A 25,175-nucleotide genomic window follows, 5' to 3' on the forward strand; every position below is an offset into this window, starting at 1 on the left:
CATGTAGGAAGTTATGTGTATAAGAACATTGTTGATTTTAATCGATTAAACTATTGCTACGAAACAAACAAACACGTAAATGTGCATAAAATAAAATTTTATGTCATAGACTTATGGGATCGTAGATTCAGGTTTTTAAATTTATAGTTGTTAAATGGCTTAAAATTTGTAATGTATTTACATATTAATGATGAAAAATATTGTATTGTAATTAAACCTTTAATATTTCTCCAAAATGGCAAAATTTATTAAAAATTCTCTGTTACAAATTATTCTCCAAATAGTTCTTTGAGTGACGTTAAATTTAATTCTTTCGATTAATTGCTTCACATTGTATGCTTTTTAAACTTTATTCACTTATTACATTCAAGCGTTGCGTAGAAAATCGAATCGCTAAATAAGTTTATTAGTTCATTACTTTTATATAGTTGGTTACTTATAATTACTTATTTTGTACTATTAAATCACGGTAAAAATTCTAATAAGTACCTAATTTCAACTATTTGTATAGGAACATCTGTTGTAATATTTGTCTTCAAGTTGTCATATTTTTTTACGTCGTATTATGCAGACTATTAGAGAATAGAGATAAAAACGACAATCGCTATCGTACTTTCTTATTAGCTTAGAGTACTTCTTTACTGGCTCGAGTTATACGATAAAATTTTGTTTGTTAAGCAACGTCATTTGATTTTGCTGTCAAATCAGGAATATTTACGTCAGCCACGTTGGAAGTGCCAACTCCGTATTTTTATGGTAAATAATAAAATTTACCAATAATTTTGATAATTCTCATGACTGAAATTCTTATTTCAGAGATTAGCAAGGCTATAAAGTGTTAAACTACCACGTATTATTTTTAGTTTAGCGTTTTGACGTGTTCAAAATACTATGACATAATTTAGTATGTTTTGTGTATTTAAACGGTTTTAACAGTTTTTAGTGAGACAATTGCATCAAGATGAAGATCAAGGAGTTGAAGCGGACGGTGAACATGAGCTGGTCGCCGGCGGAACATTATCCGACGATGCTCGTGACCGGCTCCGCAGCACAGCAAGTTGATGCTTCGTTCAGCACGAATTCCTATTTAGAACTGCACTCTCTTAACTTGGGTGAACCGAGCCTTGACTTGGAAGTTAAAGCAAGCATACAGACAAAACATAAGTAAGTTTCATTATTAGTGGTACTTTGAAAACGCATAATTAATTGGAAGAGTTTAATTGCATTTAAATTTCTTTATAATTTTTTTCTTTCATCTATAAAAACGAAAAAGGTAGGAATAAAACATTTATCAATTAACTAAAAGTCATTGAACACATCCACATACTTGTAAAAGTAATGGTTATGTTAAGTTTTGTTCTTATGAGTAAAGTTTTTTTTTTTAATTTATATTTTAAGAGTTTTGTCATCTATTATAAGCAAAGTTAAGTAACAGAATATTATATTTGTTATAGATTTCAAAAGTTAGTCTGGTCGGGTGCAGGAGTGATCGTGGGTGGCTGTGACGGAGGCTTGCTAGAGTTCTACAGTGCAGACAAACTGTTAAATAGCGCCAGTGATGCTCTTGTTGGCAGCAGTTCCAAACACAGTGGTAGGTAGCTGTAAAAAAAAGTGTGTGCATACAAAGTCTCGTTTATACGTATCTCGTTATTACATATCTAAAGCTTTAGATTTCCGTTACGGCGCCATCTAGTTACTTTGCAATGTAATAATATCGATATTAATGTAACAACCTTTGTAGTTTCTATAGTACAAGCTAGGTGGCTCTGTTGTTCGACAAAAACGTTGCACATTTTCGTGATGCTAATATTATTATTGTTGCGTACCATCCGTAAAAATTTTACCCTCATGCGCCTAATGAAGTTTCACTTATAAATTATTATGTATCTTGTAAATAAAACAAAATATAATATATTTAAAAAATATTGCATTCAGTACTTTCTGAGATAATTAGCCTTTTTAAACAAATAAACAAACACAAAAGGCTTTTTAACTTTATAATATTATTATATATATATACAAACTCTTTAAAAATGTGACTGTCGTTTTTGAATTGAACATTAGAAATAACATCAGGTAGTTAAATAAACTGTTATAGTAATTATATTCTATTTATTCATTTCTTTGCAATTAAGTAAATAGTAATATTTAACAAAAAGTTTTACTCTTCAAAATGTAATGTGATAACAGATTTAATGGCCTCCTTACTAGATAGGGTTTGACATTTCTTATCTATAATAAAAGTAAAAATATTGAAAGTAATTATTTACATAATTGTGTTTGCTCGCAAATGAAAAAAAAAACCGACTTCAATTACATCGACAAGTAAAAACAACGTAGATCGACGAAAAAATAGTCAAGCAACTACATGTTATCAAATATTACTCAAAAAGTAGTTATCAGATCTCAATAAAATTTATATGTGACCACATGATAAACATCAGCTTTCGATTAAATTAAAAATTATCAAAATCGGTACACCCAGTAAAAAGTTATTACGGATTTTCGAGAGTTTCCCTCGATTTCTCTGGGATCCCATGATCAGATCCTGGTTTCCTTATCATGATACCAAACTAGGGATATCACCTTTCCAACAAAAAAAGAATTATCGAAATCGGTACATCCAGTAGAAAGTTATGCGGTATAATACAACGTAGGTCGACAAAAAAAGCGTCAAGTAAAAACGCATTATTAGATATAACCCGAAAAGTAGTTGTTAGATCTCAAATAAATTTAAATGGGAACAATTGGCATACACCACCTTTCGATTAAAACAAAATTTGTCGAAATCGGTCTACCCGGTCAAAAGTTCTGATGTAACATACATAAATAAAAAAAAAAAAAAAAATACAGTCGAATTGAGAACCTCCTCCTTTTTTGGAAGTCGGTTAAAAAGTTATACTTTGTAATCCCAGTTTCAGATAGAGTTATAATTTTTATGTTATAAATATGTAGAAAGACATAGATAATATCCTCTACTGTAATAAATTGTTGTTTTTATTTAAAACTTAAAAACACCAACCCAACCCCAGCGTGGTGACTATAGGTAAAACACACGAGTTCACTGCATTTTTGGCGTGAACTTGTGGAGGCCTATGTCCAGCAGTAGACTGTAGGCTGAAATGATGATGATGATGATTAAAAATGGAATGCATTTTAAAGGACACGATGAATTTTGTAAACTAAAGTAAAGTAATAATAATAATAATAAAACATAGGAAAATAATAAAATATAGGATAATTATATCAAAATACTAACAAATATACAATATTTAGTAATCATAAATAGAATTCATGTCAATATGTAATGAATATGCCAAACGCCTATTGCGTTTAATCTGTTACATTATTATGTTTGAATCTGTAATGTTAATGGAATTGTGTTTGTTTATTTCTCTTATAAGACATTACACAATTGTCTTCAATGTTCATAATGCTGAGATGAAAACAATTAACAATCTTCCATATTAGATTTAAATACAAAACACTGGATATAACTGTAGTATGTAATTTTAACCACACTTTTATGTTATGGTATGGTCAGAAATATTAAGAACAAATTAATTTTGTTACCTAGAACTGCATTCTCGATTTTCTGTTACAGAACTATAAATTAATGAAATGATCTAAATGGACATGTACTGTTTTGGTACAAGATTTGAACCCAGTGATAGTTAATATAACAGTAATTGATAGGTCATTGTAAGACTATTTATGTGATAAAATTGAAGCCTTACTAATTCGTAATGATTGAAACCAGTGTGATTTTGTTACACATATAAATAATCTCAATGATATATTTTTACAACATTGTCATATCATTTATATTTACTTAATGATGATTTAAGTTAATTTTAACTTGACTATATTTGATGATTAGTTTTTGAGTTCTTAATAATGGTGAAATAAATGTTTTAATTTAATTTTTTTAGGTAATGTGTCAGCCCTAGACATAAATCCGTATCAAAAGAACCTATTGGCATCTGGTGCTTCTGAATCTGAGATCTTTATATGGGACCTCAACAACACAAGCCAGCCGATGGCTCCGGGCAACAAAAATCAGCCATACGACCATGTTCAGGGCTTGGCTTGGAACCAGCAGGTATGTAGTAACAGTAATTAATATTAGAGATAGTCTGTATTATTTATTACTTTGTCGTAAAATTAACCAAGGGTTAATATTAAGAATTAACTTACACCATACAAGATTAACTTACATACATTATAAGCAATATCTTGTATTCCACCGCAGCCTAATACAGACCACGGCTGGACATAGGCACGCAACAGTTCGCGCTAAAAATGCAGTGAACTCATGTGTTTTGCCCATAGTCATCATGCTGGGCAGGCGGGTTGGTGACTGCAGGGATGACTTTGTCGCACCGAAGATGATGCGCCCGTCTTCGGCCTATGTATTTCAAAGCCAGCATTTGGATGGTTATCCCACCATCGGTCGGCTTTTTAAGTTGGTAGTGGTAACTGTGTTATCCCTTAGTCGCCTCTTACGACACCCCCGGGAAAAGAGGAGTTTTATATACGCAATATAATTTGTATTTATGCATTTGTTCCAGGTTCAACACATCTTAGGGTCCACATTTGCCACAAGATGTTTAGTATGGGATCTTAGAAAGAATGAACCAATAATGAAATTAAGGTAAGTTGCATCAATTTCATGAAGACATCAAAACAAAACTCTGATAGCGATTGTTAAATGAATTGCTAATTATTTTATGATTTTACTGTAGATGACTGAACTTTAATGTAGTTTCTTTGTATTTTTAGAGAAACAATTTGTGTTAAATTGCGATAATCCTCAATAATATATAAGACATTAGTTGATTACTTAAAATTGGAATCGGAAAATTATACAATGTGCTGCTCTAAAAAACAAATATTTTATTATATAATTTTTCTTTATACATTATGATACAAAATTAATTATAAAACCCTTAATCTACCTGAAAAAACAAAGAAACGACATTTAAAGCTATTTACCAATTCCTATACATAAAATTAAAATTAAATATTTCTTTTATATGTGACTATTATGGGGTGTCAAAAATCTCTTTATAAAACAATACATATTACTACTGCTATAAAAAAAGGTACTATACAAATATACAAACTCAAAGGAGTATATTCCTTTATAAATATATGTTATACGTATATGAAGTAATGTACGAGTGTGTCCGCAGCGACGGGCAGTCGCGCACGCGCTGGCGCGCGCTCGCGTGGCACCCGCGCGTGGCCACGCAGCTGTGCGTCGCCTCCGAGGACGACCAGGCGCCCGTCGTGCAGCTGTGGGACCTGCGGTGAGTGGCTGGGGGGGGGGGGATCTCACGGATTACGACGACATTACACAATTTTCGAGATCGTTCCTTAGTTTCCCATGTTAAAATTTGTTTGGGAAATGGGGGGGGGGGGGGGGGCGGGGCATATTCTGAATTTCAAATATAAAATCTTACAAAGTGCAATTTTTTTATCTGTCCTTATCTTGGTCTGTTAGGAATCGTTTTGTCAAATTTAGAGGGCTATTTATCTACTGACCTAAAATAGAAGTACCTCGAATTAATACAGAAAATTTAATCGAAATAATTTTAATTTTAAGTGGAGATTAGATTTCTGTGGCGAGGGTAAAGCTTTAGATTAGGAAAAAGCGAATTTCTGGACCGTGGGGGGAAGGGGAGAGAGGGTGGGGAACGCTACCCCTGGTACCGCTGTCACACTTCGAAACCCCATGGTTATGGAGATATCCATGGTTAATGGTTTTGAGGTTAGAAAAAGAATTTCGCAGCTTTCACACATTATTTTTACATTTCACGCGCGTTTTTTTTCACATTTCGCACGCTATTTTTATATTTCACACGTTATTTTCACGTTACATAAGTTATTTTCAAAATGAAAACGATCTCGACTCCAAGATCAACAAACGATACAACTTACGTTACTCATGCTCCGTTCCATAGTTTTCACATGTTATTTTCACATATCGCACTTGATTTTAACATTTCATTTTTCATTTTTTTTTTTAACAAACGATACAACTAATGTTTAACAACTGAGAAATAGATGTATTAATATAAAATGACAGGCCACTTATCGTTTCGCTCCAAAACAATGTAAGCATAAATTCATTGTTATTGTTTAAATAACTGTAAAAGCAAAGGTCTAAGACCATATAGCCTTGTTTCATGTTATGTTTTTTACTTAAATATATTTTATTTTTATTTATTTACTGTTATAAACGAAAAATACTCAATATTTTAGTTCATTTTATATGACAATAAATAAATAAAATATAATGAAGTGAAAAACATGACGAATAAAAAAATTACCATAATCTATCTGACTTCAGAAAGGGGCCGTTTATAGGCATAATTCCGTTACAAAAAAAAACCCTAACCTATCTAATTTAAAAATTACACCGTTTATCGACGTAATTTTATAACAGTAAATAAAAATAAAATATATTTAATTAAAAAACAACATGAAACAAGGCTGTATAGTCTTAGAACTTTGCCTTACTTTAAATAACTTTTAAACAAAATATGAATTTATGCTTACATTGCTTTGGAGCAAAACGATAAGTGGTGCGCCATTTTTTTTTAAAGCATCTATATCTCAGTCATTAAACATCAGTTGTATCGTTTGTTAAAAAACCGTGTGAAAACAATAACTTAACGTCTGAAATGTTAATATCAAGTGCGAAATGTGAATATAACATCTGAAAGCTACAGAATTAAGCATGGTTACCGCAAGTTGAAAGGAAAGCCAGATAGACTGGCGTCGTAACGAGTTACGTAACAAAGCCACCAAAAGAAGGGTAAACCAGGGGTAAGGGTTCCATAAGTCGTAAGTTCAAAAAACGATGAGTCCAATGTTCGCAGGCTGGCGGCGTCCCCGCTGGCAACGCTGGAGGGGCACGAGAAGGGCGCGCTGGCGCTGTCCTGGTCGCGCCACGACCCCGACCTGCTGCTGTCCGCCGGCCGCGACGGCCGCCTGCTGGCCTGGAACCCCAACAACACCAAGCCGGTGAGCGGGCCGGACTTGGGCTCTGGCGTACTAGTGTGTGCCATGTGCGCGTCTAACAACAAGCGTTTTGCGGGTTTAATTCCCGTTCGGAATGGATATTTGTATTTGCAAATATTTCTTTCCGGTTTTGATGTTTGTCCTTGTGGGTCTTCCCACCGTGCCTCGAAGAGCATGTCAAGTTGTTGCTCCTGTTTGTCATGATATACACTTGATAGCGATTGTTTCTTAAAGTAGGGAATATATTCGCCAACGCGCAGTCGAGCAGCGTGGTGGATACACCTATGTTGCGATCAATCGTGAAATTATTCAGTGCACGTTCGAAAGTAGTAAAAGCCTCCCGACGTTCCGAGAATCCCCAACGATCTCCAACGATCCCCGACCACCCCCGAACCTTCTGGAGCCACGTGTCTCTAACAGCGCGGCGTGCCCAGGGCGGCGAGCTGCTGCTGGAGCTGAGCCGGCAGGCGGCGTGGGTGTTCGACGTGGCGTGGGCGGCGCGCGAGGCGGGGCTGCTGGCCGCCGCCTCCTTCGACCAGACGCTGGCGCTGCACACGCTGCTGGCCTCCAGCAGGCCCATGGTGAGGCGCGCCCGGGACGCACAGTGTTTGGGGCTATTACACTCGCAAATATCTAAATTATTTATATACAAAAACTTAGTAATACGAGTAAAAAGAAAAACATCGTTAAAATGTTTTCTCGTTTGCGCTTTTTCTAATACTTGTCATGAAAGCGCCATGACAGTCCTCTGACTGATACGTACTCTATCTTTCTCTTGTGCAAAAATAACTTATTAAAATTAATGTCATTATTTTGACGCCAAACGTATTAATTTGTTGTATTTAAATTATAACTAAAGAACATTAAACAAAACAGTATAGATGCGTGTGTATGTCAAATACAGTGGTGTGAGTTTAAAAAAAATGTCAGCATTCTGCACTCCTATATATAAACTGTGTCAAATTTCATACTGCTCAGTCCGAGCAATCTTCGTAAAGTTTTTGTTTCACGTATTAATATGTAGATAATATCGTGCGCGAGTGTACCGCACGTGCGCGCGCACGCCACGTGCGGGTGCGCGCGCACCGCCCTCAGTAACGCATGCCCGCAGAGCGGCGGCAGCAGCAGCAGCATCATCGACTCGTTCGGCGGCGCGCTGTCGTTCGCGGCGCTGCCCGCGGTGCCGGCCGCCGCGCCGCCGCCCGCGCCCGCGCCGCAGCCGCCGCGCGCGCCCGCCTGGCTCCGCCGGCCCGTCGCCGCTAAGTTCGCTGTGAGTCGAAGTAGACATTCCTTACGCACGCTTGACTTAAGTAAGCAGGTGAATGCGTGACGAGAGCGTTACGAAAAGTGTGATCTGGTGAGGCGAACGGAGCAAGAGTGAGAGTTGCGAGCACACATTTTCTTTCTCTCTTTCATAACCAGTTACGTATACTTAAGTCACAATACAGGCCTATTTCCACTGCTGGACATAGGCCTCCATAAGTTCGCGCAAAAATGCGTGAACTCATGTGTGTTGCCCATAGTCACCACGCTGGGCAGGCGGATTGGTAACCAAGCAGGTGAATACGTTACGAAAAGTGTGATCTGGTGAGGCGAACGGAGCAAGAGTGAGACTTGCGAGCACACATTATCTTTCTCTCTTTCTTTCATAGCCAGTTACGTGTACCTGAGTCACAGTGCAGGCCTATTGTGCAGAAGTTTTACTTCAGTCATGTGGTCTAAAGCACACTCGTTTTATGTACATGTCAATTCATCAGACTAAAAAAAATATTATATAGGTTTTATTTGTAAAACTTTATTATTCAAAATTCATTGGAATTCTGATCCCTGAACTAGGAAAAGCTCGTGATTTAGGGGTCCATAAAAGTAATTTTCATTAGTCATTGGTCGGATTGGACAGATCAAAATCATAATCTTGAAACTAAATCAGAAGTAGATGATTGATCCTAAACAGGAAGTTTAGTAATTTTTGTAATGATTTTTGTATGACATTTTGATATTATCTAATTTCTTCAATAACATATAGTATGTAGCATTTAACGTATGTAGCACGTTAAGCCGTCGGTCCCGGTTGTTATCATGTATATACACCTGATAGCGATCGTTACTCATAGTAGGGAATATATTCGCCAACCCGCATTGGAACAGCGTGGTGGATTAAGTTCTGATCCTTCTCCTTCATGGGGAAAGAGGCCTATGCCCAGTAGTGGGATATTACAGGCTGAAGCAATGTAGCATTTAAAACATTGAAATGTTACAATTATTATATAATAAGTTATGCCTTTTTTCAGTTCGGTGGTAAACTAGTAACATTCGAGAAATGTTCACAAGAGGAGGGACCACAGAAACTAGTTTACATTAGTCAGGTAATTATATACTCACCATTAATTTGTACATGTATGTCAGTTATTTAATATCTTTTATTAATTACTTCGACAACTTCTAGGTAGTGAGCGAACCGGAAATAGTTGAAAAAGCCTTAGAGTTAGACACAGTGATAAGTCTAACTCTAAGTCAAGAGCCTGGAGCGACGGAAAAACTAGCGGAGTGAGTTAAATCTTATCTGAGTCTTTCATTTGAAATTATTGTTTTTCTTATATAAATAGATTGACAAACAAGTGTATGGTTCACCTGATGCTAAGCGATTAACGTAGCTTATAGACCCCTGCAACACCAGAAGCATCACAAGCGCTTTGCTGACCCTACCCCCAATACCCAGGAGCTCTGGTCACTTACCACAGGAACACAACACTGCTTGAAAGCAGTATATTATTTAGCTGTGATCTTCTGTAAGGTCGAGGTACTTCCCCAGTCGGACAGCTCCATATTTTGAGCAGGATGTTTCCTGCTGTGTCCTACCTCAGTTAAACATTGTAGGACATTATGTATGCTTTAGAATTATATATCTGATGTAATAGCCACGCAAATAGTCGAATATGAATAAGCACTTTTAGTTACTTTTGTTATAAATTTAGCACTTAGCAAATACTAGCAAACACAAAGGGAGAATTTCAAATAATTATTTTTTTTTTGTTTCATACTCATAATAAAACAGTTAACTTTGATCCACGACCTATGTGACTAATTTTAGCTTATTATTTAATACATTATTCAAATCAATTAGGGATTTTAGATTTGATATTTTTTATGATAATAATATAGGTACTTATTTACCATGAGTTTGCGCCAAAAATAAAGATACTTAATAAAGTGTAATTTTTAAACAGATACTGTCGAGTAAAGGGCGATGCCGCGACAGATCAGAACGAGCGCTTCTCGTGGTTCTTCCTGCGAGCGAATTTCCTGCCCTCTTATCGGTCAGAGATACTTAATTTACTTGGTAAGTGATTACTAAGATGGTGTTACTAAGAAAACATTACTAGGGTACTATTACTAGGTTACTATTACTAGGTTACTATTACTAGGTTACTATTACTAGGTTACTATTACTAGGCTACCATTACTAGCTTACTATTACTAGCTTACTATTACTAGCTTACTATTACTAGCTTACTATTACTAGCTTACTATTACTAGCTTACTATTACTAGCTTACTATTACTAGCTTACTATTACTAGCTTACTATTACTAGCTTACTATTACTAGCTTACTATTACTAGCTTACTATTACTAGCTTACTATTACTAGCTTACTATTACTAGCTTACTATTACTAGCTTACTATTACTAGCTTACTATTACTAGCTTACTATTACTAGCTTACTATTACTAGCTTACTATTACTAGCTTACTATTATTAGGGTACTATTACAAGGTTCCTATTACTAATGTTACTATGATACCGTTATTAAGGTACTGTTACTAGGGTACTTTTACTAGGGTACTGTTACTAGGTTACAATAGTAAGAAATAGTACATTAGTAATATTTAGTGTACTATTCATCATTACAGCCTATACAGTCCACTGCTGGACATAGGCCTCCACAAGTTTACGCCAAAAATAACGTGAACTCATGTGTTTTGCCCATAGTCACCACGCTGGGCAGACGGGTTGGTGACCGCAGTACTGGTTTTGTCGCACCGAAGACGCTGCTGCCCGTCTTCGGCCTGTGTATTTCAAAGCCAGCAGTTGGATGGTTATCCCGCCATCGGTCGGCTTCTTAAGTTCCAAGGTGGTTGTGGAACCTTGTTATCCCTTAGTCGCCTCTTACGACACCCACGGGAAGAGAGGGGGTGGCTAAATTCTTTAGTGCCGTAGCCACACAGCACTAGTGTGTAGTGTACTATTACTAGGGTACTATTACTAGGGTACTATTACTAGGGCACTTTTACTAGGGTACTATTACTAGGGTACTATTACTAGGGTACTATTACTAGGGTACTATTACTAGGGTACTATTACTAGGGTACTATTACTAGGGTACTATTACTAGGGTACTATTACTAGGGTACTATTACTAGGGCACTTTTACTAGGGTACTATTACTAGGGTACTATTACTAGGGTACTATTACTAGGGTACTATTACTAGGGTACTATTACTAGGGCACTATTACTAGGGCACTATTACTAGGGTACTATTACTAGGGCACTATTACTAGGGTACTATTACTAGGGTACTATTACTAGGGTACTATTACTAGGGTACTATTACTAGGGTACTATTACTAGGGTACTATTACTTGCGTACTATGACTAGCGTACTACTACTAGGATACTATTACTAGGGTACTATTATCAGGGTACTTTTACTGGGTTACTATTAATGAGGTTCTGTTACTAGGGTGCCATTATTAGGGTTGTTATATTACTTGGTCGTTGTGCTATTACTTGGTCACTATTTCTGTGGTCTTCTTACTAGGGTACTATAATAGACAATGGGCACATTTTCTTTTATAAATATATCAATGTAATATGTACGATTTTATTTTTTGTGTTACCCACACAATAGGAATTCTAAACATTTTTGAATATCATATCAAAAATTGACCGCTCCAGCGGGGTTCGAACCTGCGTCTCGGACTGACTTTGTCGGCGCTCTAGCCAATTAAGCTATGGAATGATGTACCCGCTAGAGCGAAATTTTTGATATGATGATTTTTATTTTCGGTTTAAGCGAACCGTGGCGCCGTCTATAGTGAGTTCTTTACAGAGACCCGTAACTATTCAAAGTTTCATATTACAATGAAATTTCGCTGTAGCGGGTACATCGTTCCATAGCTTAATTGGATAGAGCGCCGACACGGTCAGTCGGAGACGCGGGTTCGAACCCCGCTGGAGCGGTCAATTTTTGATATGGTATTCAAAAATGTTTATATCAATGTAATGTATATTCTGTTAATATATTTCAGGTTTCAAACAAGACGAAGTCGTATCGAAACTCAAGAGTCAACTTACGAGCGGTGAAACTCGCGCCGCGCAAGATGCGGCTGGACTAAGCAGGGTAAAAGTATTTCTTAAATACTCTGTTTTTTACTTAAAATGTAAATTTTTGTTCGTTTTCAAACGGGTTCCTATTAATTTCATATTCACATTCTTTTGCTAGACTACCACTACTATTTTACCACTAATTTTTTTAACCCTAGAATTGACACATTTTATGATTTTCTAATGTTGTATACTGTTGGGACCGTTCTCTATGCTAATTTAGTTAGTAATTCACAATTGTGCTACTAGTCTTCTGTGTATTAGGAAGCTATTGTGTTCCATAAAATCTGATTAACGAGACTCTGACTTGTAATCTAAATTGACAATGAATGACTATGATGAAGGCAGAGCCGGATGAGTAGAATATAAGACTATGGACCATATTTCTATAGTAAACAAAAAAAAAATCTCTAAAAAACTAATTATATTCAACTATACTTTTTTGATATAATTTTATTCGTAGATTTAAAATATTTCACTGAAAAAAATTGACCTTTTACTCAAAAAATAAAAGGATGCCTCCCCTCCATTGCCAGGACCTCCAGACTTAATCTGGCCATGTGTGTACATATAATATTTTTTTTTGTGTTGTGAATTATCCTTATAACTATCTGTCAACCTTTTTGAAAAAAAAATTAACATACAAAACTTACTATACTAAATGGAATCTTGTCGTCAACATGTTGTATATACTATATGGACACTTATGTAACATAACAGCGATCATTGTAGCTATCAGCCTCTCATATTTCTTCACAAGATAAGTCTATGAACTAATTGCCTAACTTTTCACACTAACAACACAGGGAGAGAGCACTGAGACCGAAGCCGAACTGTCGACGGATACGAGTACTGATCATTCGTCTGTAAGTAATAGTTTAAATATAAAAGTATCGCTCATTTAGCTAATCCATAATAAAATATTTAGTCATACAAAAATTTGGTTTGTTTTGTGTGTTTTGGGATTCGATAGTATTTCCTTTTGAAAGCCATTTAGCTAATCCATAATAAAATATTTAGTCGTACAAAAATTTGGTTTGGTTTTTTTTTATTTTGGGTATCGTGACATAGTATTTCCTTTTGAAAGCCATTGTGCTTAATGATTAGAGAATACTAATTTAACATTTAACAGTAATTCTTTGTTACACGGAAGTAAAACCATAAAAACAGTACCTAGTACGGTGCATTTTAGTGAAGAAAAAATCTTTAAACTGAGCTTAATCCAACTTTAAAAATTTTATTGAATCATATATTGAACGCCACGGTTCGCTTAAACCGAAAATAAAATCATCGTATCAAAAATTTCGCTCTAGCGGGTACATCGTTCTATAGCTTAATTGGCTAGAGCGCCGACACGGTCAGTCGGAGACGCGGGTTCGAACCCCGTTGGAGCGGTCATTTTTGATATGATATTCAAAAATGTTTAGAATTTCTAATGTTTGGGTAACACAAAAATGAAACCGTACATATCATATATTGATTTATTCAAAGCTTGTCCGTGCTATGAATCAATATAATCCAATTCGTGTCATGTGACTTTTTAGTTAAGTATAATTTCAAACTACCCACTTGTAAGAAGTTCATGTACATCTTGGGTAATATTTTTGTGTTTGCAGGACGCTCAGACACTGATAGAGAAGAAGCTCGCAAGCATAGAACTGGATCCCAACGTGACCAACGTTGTCATACCCAGCGGTGACGGTATGTCAACCTTATTTACGTTATTTATAGTGTTATTGTATATATTTGACAAGTTTGTCATTAAGTTTTTAAAATAACTGGTGATATTTTGAGAATTTTAGATGTGGTTTATCTCGAGTAATTTCTATTGTGTCTTTTGTCACTTAACTGCACAGATTGTAAATGGTAACCGTACAGATCCAAAGATATTATTATAGATATCCGAAAAATTTAACTGAGGTAGGGCACAGCAGGAATTTCCTGCTCAAAATATGGAGCAGCCCGACTGGGGTAGTACCTCGACCTTACAGAAGATCACAGCAAAATAATACTGTTTTCAAGCAGTATTGTGTTCCTGTTGGTGAGTAAGGTGACCAGAGCTCCTGGGGGATTGGGGATTGGGTCGGCAACGCGCTTGCGATGCTTCTGGTGTTGCAGGCGTCTATAAGCTACGGTGATCGCTTACCATCAGGTGAGCCGTACGCTTGTTTGCCGACCTAGTGACATAAAAAAAAAAAAATTAACTCAGTACGAAAAATAATGTTACCCCCGAGGGTTTATTGTTTTATTGAGTTATATAATATTATTTGGAAATGGTACCCCAGACCCGACGAGCCAGATCTGCCGCGCGCTGGTGTGCGGCAACATCGAGGAGGCCGTGGAGCTGTGTCTGGACGCCGGCCGCGTGGAGGACGCGCTCATCATCGCCTCGCTGGGTAACTGCTTGTAGCTATATATCGAAAGATGGTATGGATAACCGTGTGTGAGTCCGGTGAGGCTATGAGAGCAGTAGAAGCCGAAATAATTATTTTTGTATTTTGTGGGCAATATTCTTAGAGTAAGTTGTGTGGTTACGGCAGTAAAGAATATAGCCACCCCCTTTCTTCCCGTAGGTGTCGTAAGATATTGTTACGTGTTAGGGTTCGAAGGATACGCTGCATTGCCACCTGGGTCTCCTTCTGCGGGCAGTTAAGCTGAAGATAGCCCCTCTCGCCGCACTTGTAGCGCATGACTCCAGAAGTTTTCTTCGTAGGAGCCTTAACTACCTTGACACCCTCAGAGACCTCGCGGATCTTATGGTTCATGGCGAACAGGCTCGACTTCCAAAGCATGCGCCAATGGTTCCTTTAACGAGGTATGGTGACGAAGCCTCACTGCAGCTCTGACCTCCAGGTCTTTGATTCCGTCGACAAATGCTTGAACAATATTCGTGTCTACCATTTTGGTGTCTGCTCCTGGGTGTGCCTTCCTGACGAGTTTTTCAATTTCCAACGCCCATTGTTGTAGTCCTTTTCCTGAGCGTTGGACTCTGTCACGCAGTTGGGCACGGAACACGTGCTCCAGGTGTCACTCCCCGTATCGGGATTCAAGTGCCTCCATCAAGTCTTGGAACCCGTTTCCTGTATGTGACAGTGCTCCCAGAACCGACAAAGCTTGCCCTCTGAGCGTAGCAGTGAGAGCGGTCAGCTCTTCTGTCCATCCGTTGGCATTAGCAACCGTCTGGAATTGTTGACGTTAAGCGTTCCACGGAGTAGTGCCGTCGTATGGAGGCACTTTCACTCTTGGTCCTTGCGCCACTCCGGTACTTCCACTAGACATCGCGACTCCCGTGGTTTCAAGGCGCACTACTTTCTTCTGTAGTTCAGTGAGGCCGGTTTTCACATTTTCAACATCCAATCCTAACCTGGTAACTCGTTCTTCCACTACGTCGACATCTTTTCGAAGCTTAGTCACCGCGTCACTAACATCTTTTACAGCCCAAAGCGTTTTTTCTTGGAGCTCCTCTTGCTCTTGTGATTCTTGCAATTTGAAACATGTTTGCTCTTGTAATTCTTGCAAAGCACCACGAATTTCAGCATTTTGTTGCTCTTGTGATTCTTGCAAAGCACCACGAATTTCAGCTTTTTGTTGCTCTTGTGATTCTTGCAATTTGAAACTTGTTTGCTCTTGTAATTGCAAACTTGCAAAGCACCACGAATTTCAGCCTTTTGTTGCTCTTGTGATTCTTGCCAAGCACAAATTTCAGCCTAGCTCCATTAATTTAATTAAACTTCCTAATCGAAGAGCCACTTGAGGGTCTGTAGAAGCTACGGTGTCGCTGGTGGGCGTGGTACGGTGGGCGGATCCAGCGGGCGGGGCTTGAGACAAAGTGGGCGGGTCTGAGCCTGGGTAGGCGGGGCATGAGCCCGAGTGGGCGGGGCCTGAGTCCGAGTAGGCGGGGCCTGAGTCCGAGTAGGCGGGGCTTGAGTCCGAGTAGGTGGGGCCTAGGGGGGGTGTGGTCAGTGGGCGGGGCATGATAGGCGGGGTCTTGGCCCACGGTGGGCGGAGCTTGGTCCCCAATGGGTGTGCCCTTGTCCTGACGCCCTTCTTGAAGTCTTCTCTCGGAGTCAATGGCATCTCCAAAACCCACTTCGGACACCAGTTGTTACGTGTTAGGGTTCGAAGGATTTGGAGAGAAAGACCTGCTGACTCTTTTGGAGACTTTATTCACTAGCACTAGGTCCAACACAAAACACTAGGTTCAAACACTAAGCACTAACGATGTCCTAAGTCGTAGCCAATGACACTTTTGGCTTGGCACATTTTTGGTACAGCATACCGTCGGCTCGGTACGCTTTCAGTACAGCACATTTTTGGCGCGGTATACTTTCGGAACAGCATATTTTTGGCGCGGTACATTTTCGGTGCGGTACTCGTTCAGCACGGCACACGCTCGGCGTGACACGCTTGCAACGCGGCATGTTGTCGGCGCAGCAAACTTTTGGTGGGCGCAGTTTCGGTACGTTACACTTTCGGCGCGATACGCTTTCGGTACAGTACAGTTTCTGCGTGACACATTTTGGCGTGATATGTTTTCGGTACGCCACGCTTACGGCGCCGAACACTTTCTGCGCAGCACGCTTTTGATACGGTACGCATTCGACGTGGCACGTTTTTGGATTCAAACATATACAGCTCGGTACGTTTTGGCATGGCGCGGTGTCGCTCGGCAGGGATACCAGCATTGTCCTATGTGGTCCTTGACCGAAAAAGTGTGACGAGTGCTGGTCTAAAATAATACGCACTCCTCGCAGGCAGCAAGGAGCTCCTGTACCGCGTGCAGCGCGCACAGCTGGCGGCGCGCGGCGGCGAGCCCGTGGCGCAGCTGGCGGCCGCGCTGCTGCGGGGCGCCTGGGACCAGCTGCTGCGCGCGCTGGCGCCCGCCGCCTGGACGCACGCGCTGGCCGCGCTCGCCGCGCACTGCCGCCGCGACGCGCTGGCGCACTACTGCGGTGAGTGCGCTGTTACGTGTTAGATGTTAGATGAGAGCCCGTGGCGCAGCTGGCGGCCGCGCTGCTGCGGGGCGCCTGGGACCAGCTGCTGCGCGCGCTGGCGCCCGCCGCCTGGACGCACGCGCTGGCCGCGCTCGCCGCGCACTGCCGCCGCGACGCGCTGGCGCACTACTGCGGTGAGTGCGCTGTTACGTGTTAGATGTTAGATGAGAGCCCGTGGCGCAGCTGGCGGCCGCGCTGCTGCGGGGCGCCTGGGACCAGCTGCTGCGCGCGCTGGCGCCCGCCGCCTGGACGCACGCGCTGGCCGCGCTCGCCGCGCACTGCCGCCGCGACGCGCTGGCGCACTACTGCGGTGAGTGCGCTGCTACGTGTTAGATGTTAGATGAGAGCCCGTGGCGCAGCTGGCGGCCGCGCTGCTGCGGTTGTTGCTGTGATGTTTTAATGCCGCTTTTAAAATAATTATTTTTCTGAACTTAGTTGATGACATAAAATTTGAAGAAACTCCTTAAGCAGCGAACGCTATGGAAATTTGACAAAGACTGTGAGAACTTAATATATTTAATATAGTGAATGTGAAATACTACACCATTGCTGACGCCGCAACATCAGCAATTATGCAATGCTAAACCCCAGTATAAACGCGCACGGTGCACGCGTGCAACTGACGCTTGTCGCGCCCGCAGAGGTGCTGGGCGACAAGCTGTCGGCGGAGGCGGACGAGTCGCTGCGCGCCGCCGCCGCGCTGTGCTACACGTGCGGCGCGCACGGCGACGCGCTGGCGGCGCGCGCGCTGGGCGCCGAGCTGGGCGCGGCGGCGCTGGCGCGCGCGGCGGAGCAGGCGCTGCTGACGCGCGCCGCGGCCGCCGCGCAGGGCCGCGCGCTGCGGCCCGGCGGCGCGCTCGAGCAGCTGCTGGCGCGGTACGCGGCGCGGCTGGCGGCGCAGGGCTGTCTGCACAGCGCGCTGGCCGTGCTGCGGGGCGCCGGCGCGGAGCTCAGGGAGCGCCTGGAGATCGCGCTTGCACAGGTGACTTCATTCTATTGAGCTTACTTAAAAAACAAAACGAGTGCTTTAGGCCATACGACTGAAGTAAAACTTCTTTAGCTCCATCTAACTCCTATAACTCCCTCTCAACTTTCGGTTATAGCTTTAGATTAAGAACCATCGAATTTCGAGACTTTGGGGTGGAGGGGGAAGGGAGGGAGGGTACGCTACCTCCGGTACCACTGCCACACTTTGGAACCTCACGGTTATGGAGATATCCATGGTTAAAGTTTTGAAATCAGAAGAAGAATTTCGCAACTTTTACACGTTATTTTCACATTCCACAAGCATTTTTTTTTCACATTTCATACGTCATTTTCACATTTCACACGTTAATTTAACGTTTTCACACTGTTTTTAACAAACAATACTGATATTTAACGATTGAGAGATAGATGCTTTAAAAAAAATGGCGCGCCACTTATCGTTTCACTTCAAAGCAATGTAAGCTATTATATTTATAAATTCATTTATTCATATCATTATTTATAAATTCGTTGTTTTTGTCTGAATAACAGTAAAAGGCAAAGGTCTAAGACCATACAGCCTTATTTCATCATGTTATGTTTTTTCATTTAAATATATTTTATTTTTACTTATTTACTGTTATATACGAAAAATATTCAATATTTTAGTTCATTTTTAATAATTGTTACCGATATATGACATAAATAAGTAAGAATAAAAATATATTGAAGTGAAAAACATGACATGAATTAAATCAAAAAATAAATAACCTAACCATAATAGGCACCTAGGCATAAATTCGCTACAAAAAAAAAAAAAAATATACGTAACCTATTTAACTTCAAAATTAGACCGTTTATAGGCATAATTACATTACAAAAAAATAATAACCTACCACCTTTGAGGTTAGAATAACGCTTGGCTCCGGTGCTGCGGGCAGTGCAGCCCTTCCGCCCTTGCGTGCGTGAGCACGTTCACTTATGCTCCGTTCCGCAACGAAGGTTGGTCGCCGGAGGTTAGTCGCTCCTCTACGCATTCGTTCACGCGCTTTCGCTCGGCGGGCGAGGGCTGCCCTCCCTCCGCGCCTCCGGCTTCTAAAGAGCACTTTAGGGGTAGGACAGACCAAGACCACGTGAATAGTGGGGTGCTCCGATTCGGTTTTGGATATCTCCATAACCATTGGTTTCCGAATGATGGCAGTGTTACCTAGAGTAGCTTCCCCTCCACCCTCTGCCCTCCACCTCCCAAAATCCCATAATTCGATGGTTCTTAATCTAAAGCATAGCCAACTTCCGTTCGCCTCATTCGATTATACTTTTCGTAACGCTCTAGTCATGCATTCACCAGCTTACTCCCAAGTCAAGCGAACGTAAAGAAGTTTTGATTCAAAAAGTCATAGAAAAGTTTTGGCTTTAGTAAATCTTCATGTTATATTAGTTATAAAATCCGGAAATTAACAACATTTATCAAATGAAAATTCATTTGACAACCTATTAATATTATAATACATTATTTCATAAAGACGATTCAGAATTACTATAATAAAGCTAACTTCAATAATATAAAATTTATTTGTTTTTTTTTATTTTCAACATTTCATCATTGTATATATTGAATTATGTAGCTATATCGGTTACCTGTAACACAAGCATTACCTTAGGAACAAGCGATCATGTTTAAAAAAAGAAATAAAAAAATGTAGTGTAGTACAAGTATAAAGCTAAAGCCCCACGCCGCCGCCCAGAAGCAGCCGCTGCCGCAGTCCGCCGCGCAGCCGGTGCGCACGCGCACGTCCAGCTCGCAGGCGCAGGCGCGCCCGCACTTCGCGCACAATGACGTCACCGCGTACAGCGCGCGTGAGTACCGAGATTGATAAAATAATTATAGAAATAAAAGAGCTTATTTCGGATAACTTGGATTCATAGAAATTATTTGTAGCGAAACAGACCAGCTAAGAATAAATTTAAATAATAAAATCAGTTCCGTCCTTGTAATCATTCAATTAGAAACAATTTAGTGGTTATTGGAACACACAAAGAAAATTTTGAAAATAATCTCAAGGTAAACCACAGAAACTTAAGCTCGCATTAACACCTAGATGTAATGATTTTTTCAAAGATTGTTTCCTAAATCTAAGGGATTTAGCAAAATTTTGTAAATGTTCGTTGGATTGTAAATATTTTTTTCTTATTCACAGAACCAGCCGCGCCTGCGTCTGATACGAATTGGTCGGGCGCTCCGCCGCCGCGACCTCCCAGCGTGTCCTCACAGCCGGGTAAGACTCAAAGACATATGAGACATATTACACTACCGTACCACCCGACTTCGCTTGCGTTCGAGTCAATCATTAACTTTTAAGATTCCTTGTTATAAAGTATTTTTTAGAGTCTAATATTGAGTTCTTTTCTTGTGCTATTTAGCGCATTGACCCATCAGTGTCAATACTTGATATAAAATTAAAATTATTGAAAATATTTCGTTATTTTCAGGTGGTATTATCGGTCGTTCGAAATATAAAGTCGATCCATCGGTTGCACCTGCACCCCTTTACAACCAATACAGCTATAACAACCCCTCCCAAACCTCCTACGGCTACAACAGCCCTCTACCCGACCATTTTAGTGCCGCTAGTGTGCCTAGCCATAATTTCGCACCGATCAATCAACAACCCACTAACCCAAAACCACCTGTGAATACGATGAATATAATGAATCCTGCGCCAATTAATCCAATGAATCCTGCGCCAATGAATCCAATGAATCAAGCGCCAATGAATCCAATGAATCAAGCGCCAATGAATCCAATGAATCAAGCGCCAATGAATCCACTGAATCCGATGAATCCTCCAGTAAACGGCAATTATTACCAGCCAGACGTAGGGATGTCAGCGCCCCCACCGCCCAAGCCCGCCGCTCCAGGCTGGAACGACCCTCCCATGGTCACAGCGAAACCAAAGGTAATTCAAGCTTTTTACCACAGAGTAAAAAAATATAATTTTTTAGTGTCCTAATCACAGTAAATGTCGCTATATGTTATTGGCACTGGGTATTTTTTTTTGTACCTAACATATTCTAAATTAATAACAGTTTCTTTACAATGTATATCGAGATAAGCACTGAAATGAAAATCTGTACACCAAAGTTGGTGATGAAATATATATATATATATATATTTCGGTGTGTGCAATAAGTTTGCAAAAATGCAGTAAAGATTATAGATTTATACTCAACTAATAAAAAAAGTACGTGAGACTCGTTTTTCCATATTTAAAATAATACAATATTTGCATAAACGTGTTGAGTTATTTTTTTTTGTGGCGGTGTTTACACAAAGCACAGCCACAGATAAATTAAAGTTGTGAATTTACACCACTTCTCGAGTACATACACATCTGTTTCAACTATAATGTCTTGCTTTCAACAAAAATAAATAAATATTTAAGTATTTCTTGAAAATCATCTAGTGCTTTGGGCATGAAGATATGTCAGCGTTACACGCTGGAACACGACAGTGGAGAAACATTATAGAGCACAGAGGACAAGTCGAGGTACAGAGTGACAGTGACCCAAGCATGGGAGTGTCTTGTGTTTGAAACAGAGTTTGAGATTTCATTCCATAATTACATACACATGACTAAATTTATTGGCCTTTTATAATAAAAGTTGGTCTTCATATAACTTCTCATTTTAACTGTCGTATTTGATGTTTTTATATTCAACTGCTTATGAAATGCAATGTTTTTTATCTGTTGACTAAAAGTTGTTTGATTTGACCGTTCTAAATATATATTTTTTTATTGTGTTAAAAAAGTGATTTAATCCCGTATGAAAAATATTGTAAATTTTAATCGACATAAGTAGAGGTTAGAAAACGGAAATCTTATTACTAGGTAACCTTGGTTTAACAGTTATAGCTAATAGCTAGCTAGCTATCTAGCTATAGCGGAACGAATTCTTTGGTTACAACGAGATGCTATGAACTCAAAACCCGGTTGACCATTGAAATTTGTATTTCTCTTATTTGTATTTAATATCACCTTTTTAAATTAAATTATAATGATAAATGTAATGAAATTTTAAAAAAAATTTGAAAATTAAGCCTCATCTGCATTGCAATGTTCACTAATTCATGACAAATATCTAAACTAAATATAATAATTGTTATTTTGTTTCAGCCCAAGCCAGAGATCCAACCTCAAGCTCCTATCACACATCCCTTATTCGGTGTCGAACCACCGCAATACGTGCCATTAGTACCCACATCTCAGTACCCTGGCCAACAACCTCAGTATCCTGGCCAGCCGACACAGTATCCCAGTCAAGCTCCCTACCCTGGCCAGACTCAGTACCCTGCACAGATGAGTCAGTACCATGGTGACCAGGGTCAGTACGGTGACGATTACTCCAGGTCAGCCGCAATGCCACCAGGGCAATATCAAGGGATGTATATGCAGCAAGGTCAAACCGGGTATCAACAACCGGTTAGTACCGATTTTATACTTAGATTAAAACACACTATATCCGAATTTTAGATATTTCACTGTCAAAAAATTTTATGAAAAAATCATTGAAAATTATTTTTTGAATTTTACAATAACCTGTTGTATACAGAAGAAAGGACGCGGCACATAACATGATACACATACATTTGTATGGATTAAATTTATTTAAATACTAGCTGACCCGGCGAACTTCGTATCGCCTAACAGTCGATTCTTTAATTTTATTAATTTTTTTTTTTTAGAATTTTTCTCTCCGTAAGAACCATCCTCGTACTTCAAGGAATATTTTAAAAAAAGAATTAGCGAAATCGGTCCAACCGTTCTCGAGTTTTGCGCTTAGCAACACATTCAGCGACTCATTTTTATATTATAGATTAATATTTGTCATGATAGGGCTATGATACTATATATTTAATCATATATATGTTTAGTCATATATAATTTATACTGCTATAAATTAATATAGTCAAAATAAACTGCTGGTGTCACTTGCATAAAGCTATGCATGAAACTTATTACAAAAAAGGTAAAGGTTTGAATTGTCGGTTGTGATTGAGAGACTGACATATTCAGCCTCGCTGTTAAAAGTCCCAAAATCAAAATAGAAAATAAAAAACGTGAAAGTAAGAAAAATACACTGCGTATTTATCTATTTATGTAAGCAATTTAAAACTTTCTATTTACTACGTGATTTTACAGTTGGAAACCCCGGCGCCAGCGGAACCAGAGCCCATACAAAAAGAACCTTTACCCGATGAATACGTTGAACTGCAGACTGCGTTTGATTCGTTACGGAGTGCTTGCTCTGAAAAGGCAACTAACCCGGTAACTGACAAGTTTATATAAACGTATTTTTAGGTCCTATTACAATACTAATTCTTTTAGATGTGACTTATGTTAAATACATGTAACATTTTTTGATGAAATTCATAATAAAAATAAATAAAGGGAAACTAGCCGTAAAAATTTTTAGTTGTTATTTTCTTTTTTTTATATGTATAATATGTAATGACTATAGAAAAAAAATGTGAGAAATATTATTGATTAGATTTTAAATATATATTTAATACTTTAATTCAAACCATAACACGATATTGAGTGATAAGCATATCATTTAATACGTAGTAATAAATCGTTTTATTATTTATTTATTTTAGCAAATGAAACGAAAACTCGAAGATGTCCAGAGGAGGCTGGAAACGTTATACGATATGTTGCGTGAAAATAAGGTAAGTTCTATTTCAATTTGTATCAGAACTACGTGAAGCTGACATATTTTGATTTTGATTAAATAGATGAAGATAGTATACAATACAATACAAATACTCTTTATTGTACACTATCATGCGTTAACGTCGGATGTGATTGTTATTTCATCGACATTTGATTTTTAAACGTATACCTGAAAAATATATTTAATTATTATTAAAACTTAATTGGTGTAAATTTAAATGACACGTTGAATGAAATAAAGCACAACAGGAATTATCCTGCTCAAAATCTGGAGCAGTCCGACTGGGGAAGTACCTCGACCTTACAGAAGATCACGGCTAAATAATACTTGCGATGCTTCACGCATGCCGTCCACCCCCGGGAACTCCGGTCACCTTACTCACGACAGATACACAACGCCGCTCGACAGTAATATTACTTAGCTAGGACAGCACAGACTAGGAGGCACTGTTTTTTTTTGTTTTTTTTTTTCTCCACCTTCCAGTGATCCAGGGTAGAAGCTGTGTACATTTCTGAAGATTTTTTGTATTCCTACTGTCAGTTTTATTATCTAAGTTTATATTTACACTTATATACTAGTTACCGTATATGTACACTTATGTCCTAGTTACCTTATATATACACTTATGGCCTGCTGGCCTACTTACAATATACACTTAGCTAGGAGGCACTGTTATGCTATAAGCGCCGTGCCGTTACAGCTGTCGGAGGCGGCGCTGCAGTCGCTGCGCGAGGCGAGCGCGGCGGCGCGCGCGGGCGAGGCGGAGCGCGCGCTGGGCGCCGCGGCCGCGCTGGCGTCGGGCGCGGACTTCGCCGCCGCCGCCGCCTTCCTGCCCGGCCTCAAGGTGCTGTTCCTGCTCGCGGCGCAGCTGCGCGTCGTCGCGCGGTGAGCGGCCACTGTCGCCACCCTCTTGCAAGTCGGCAGCCAGGCGACTGTATTGAAAAAAAAAAACGTTTTTTATCATGGTCACCCTAGTTTTGTTACGTAATCTGGTATTCATAGTGTGAGCCGGCGACTGTCGCCACCCTATTGCAAGTCGACAGCCAGGCGACTGAATTGAAA

The 25,175-nt window shown here is 39.5% G+C and overlaps 1 protein-coding gene across 1 annotated transcript; it reads left to right on the forward strand.

The window, feature by feature from the left end:
• The first annotated feature begins 686 nt into the window (after positions 1–686).
• Positions 687–25,175, forward strand: LOC123660211 (protein transport protein Sec31A). Its single transcript, XM_045595311.1, has 26 exons — positions 687–756; positions 937–1,164; positions 1,455–1,591; positions 3,933–4,102; positions 4,572–4,654; positions 5,196–5,312; positions 6,888–7,032; positions 7,464–7,633; positions 8,158–8,299; positions 9,321–9,395; positions 9,476–9,576; positions 10,257–10,369; positions 12,342–12,439; positions 13,230–13,283; positions 14,034–14,118; positions 14,703–14,813; positions 17,172–17,369; positions 18,053–18,393; positions 20,123–20,234; positions 20,576–20,653; positions 20,868–21,334; positions 21,842–21,925; positions 22,553–22,858; positions 23,579–23,704; positions 24,037–24,108; positions 24,814–25,175. The coding sequence occupies exons 2-26, from the start codon at positions 962–964 to the stop codon at positions 25,000–25,002; spliced, it is 3,777 nt and encodes a 1,258-aa protein (XP_045451267.1). The 5' UTR covers positions 687–756; positions 937–961; the 3' UTR covers positions 25,003–25,175.

Source organism: Melitaea cinxia, chromosome 15 (genome assembly GCF_905220565.1).
Source record: "Melitaea cinxia chromosome 15, ilMelCinx1.1, whole genome shotgun sequence".
In the NCBI taxonomy this organism is placed as follows: Eukaryota; Metazoa; Arthropoda; class Insecta; order Lepidoptera; family Nymphalidae; genus Melitaea; species Melitaea cinxia.

Excerpts from the sequence above, each read along its gene's own strand:
- LOC123660211 (XM_045595311.1), top strand. The coding sequence starts at position 962 with ATGAAGATCAAGGAGTTGAAGCGGACGGTGAACATGAGCTGGTCGCCG. Across the intron at positions 10,370-12,341 it reads AGAGATACTTAATTTACTTG|GTTTCAAACAAGACGAAGTC; the intron begins GTAAGTGATTAC and ends AATATATTTCAG. Across the intron at positions 12,440-13,229 it reads CTGGACTAAGCAGGGTAAAA|AGCACTGAGACCGAAGCCGA; the intron begins GTATTTCTTAAA and ends ACACAGGGAGAG.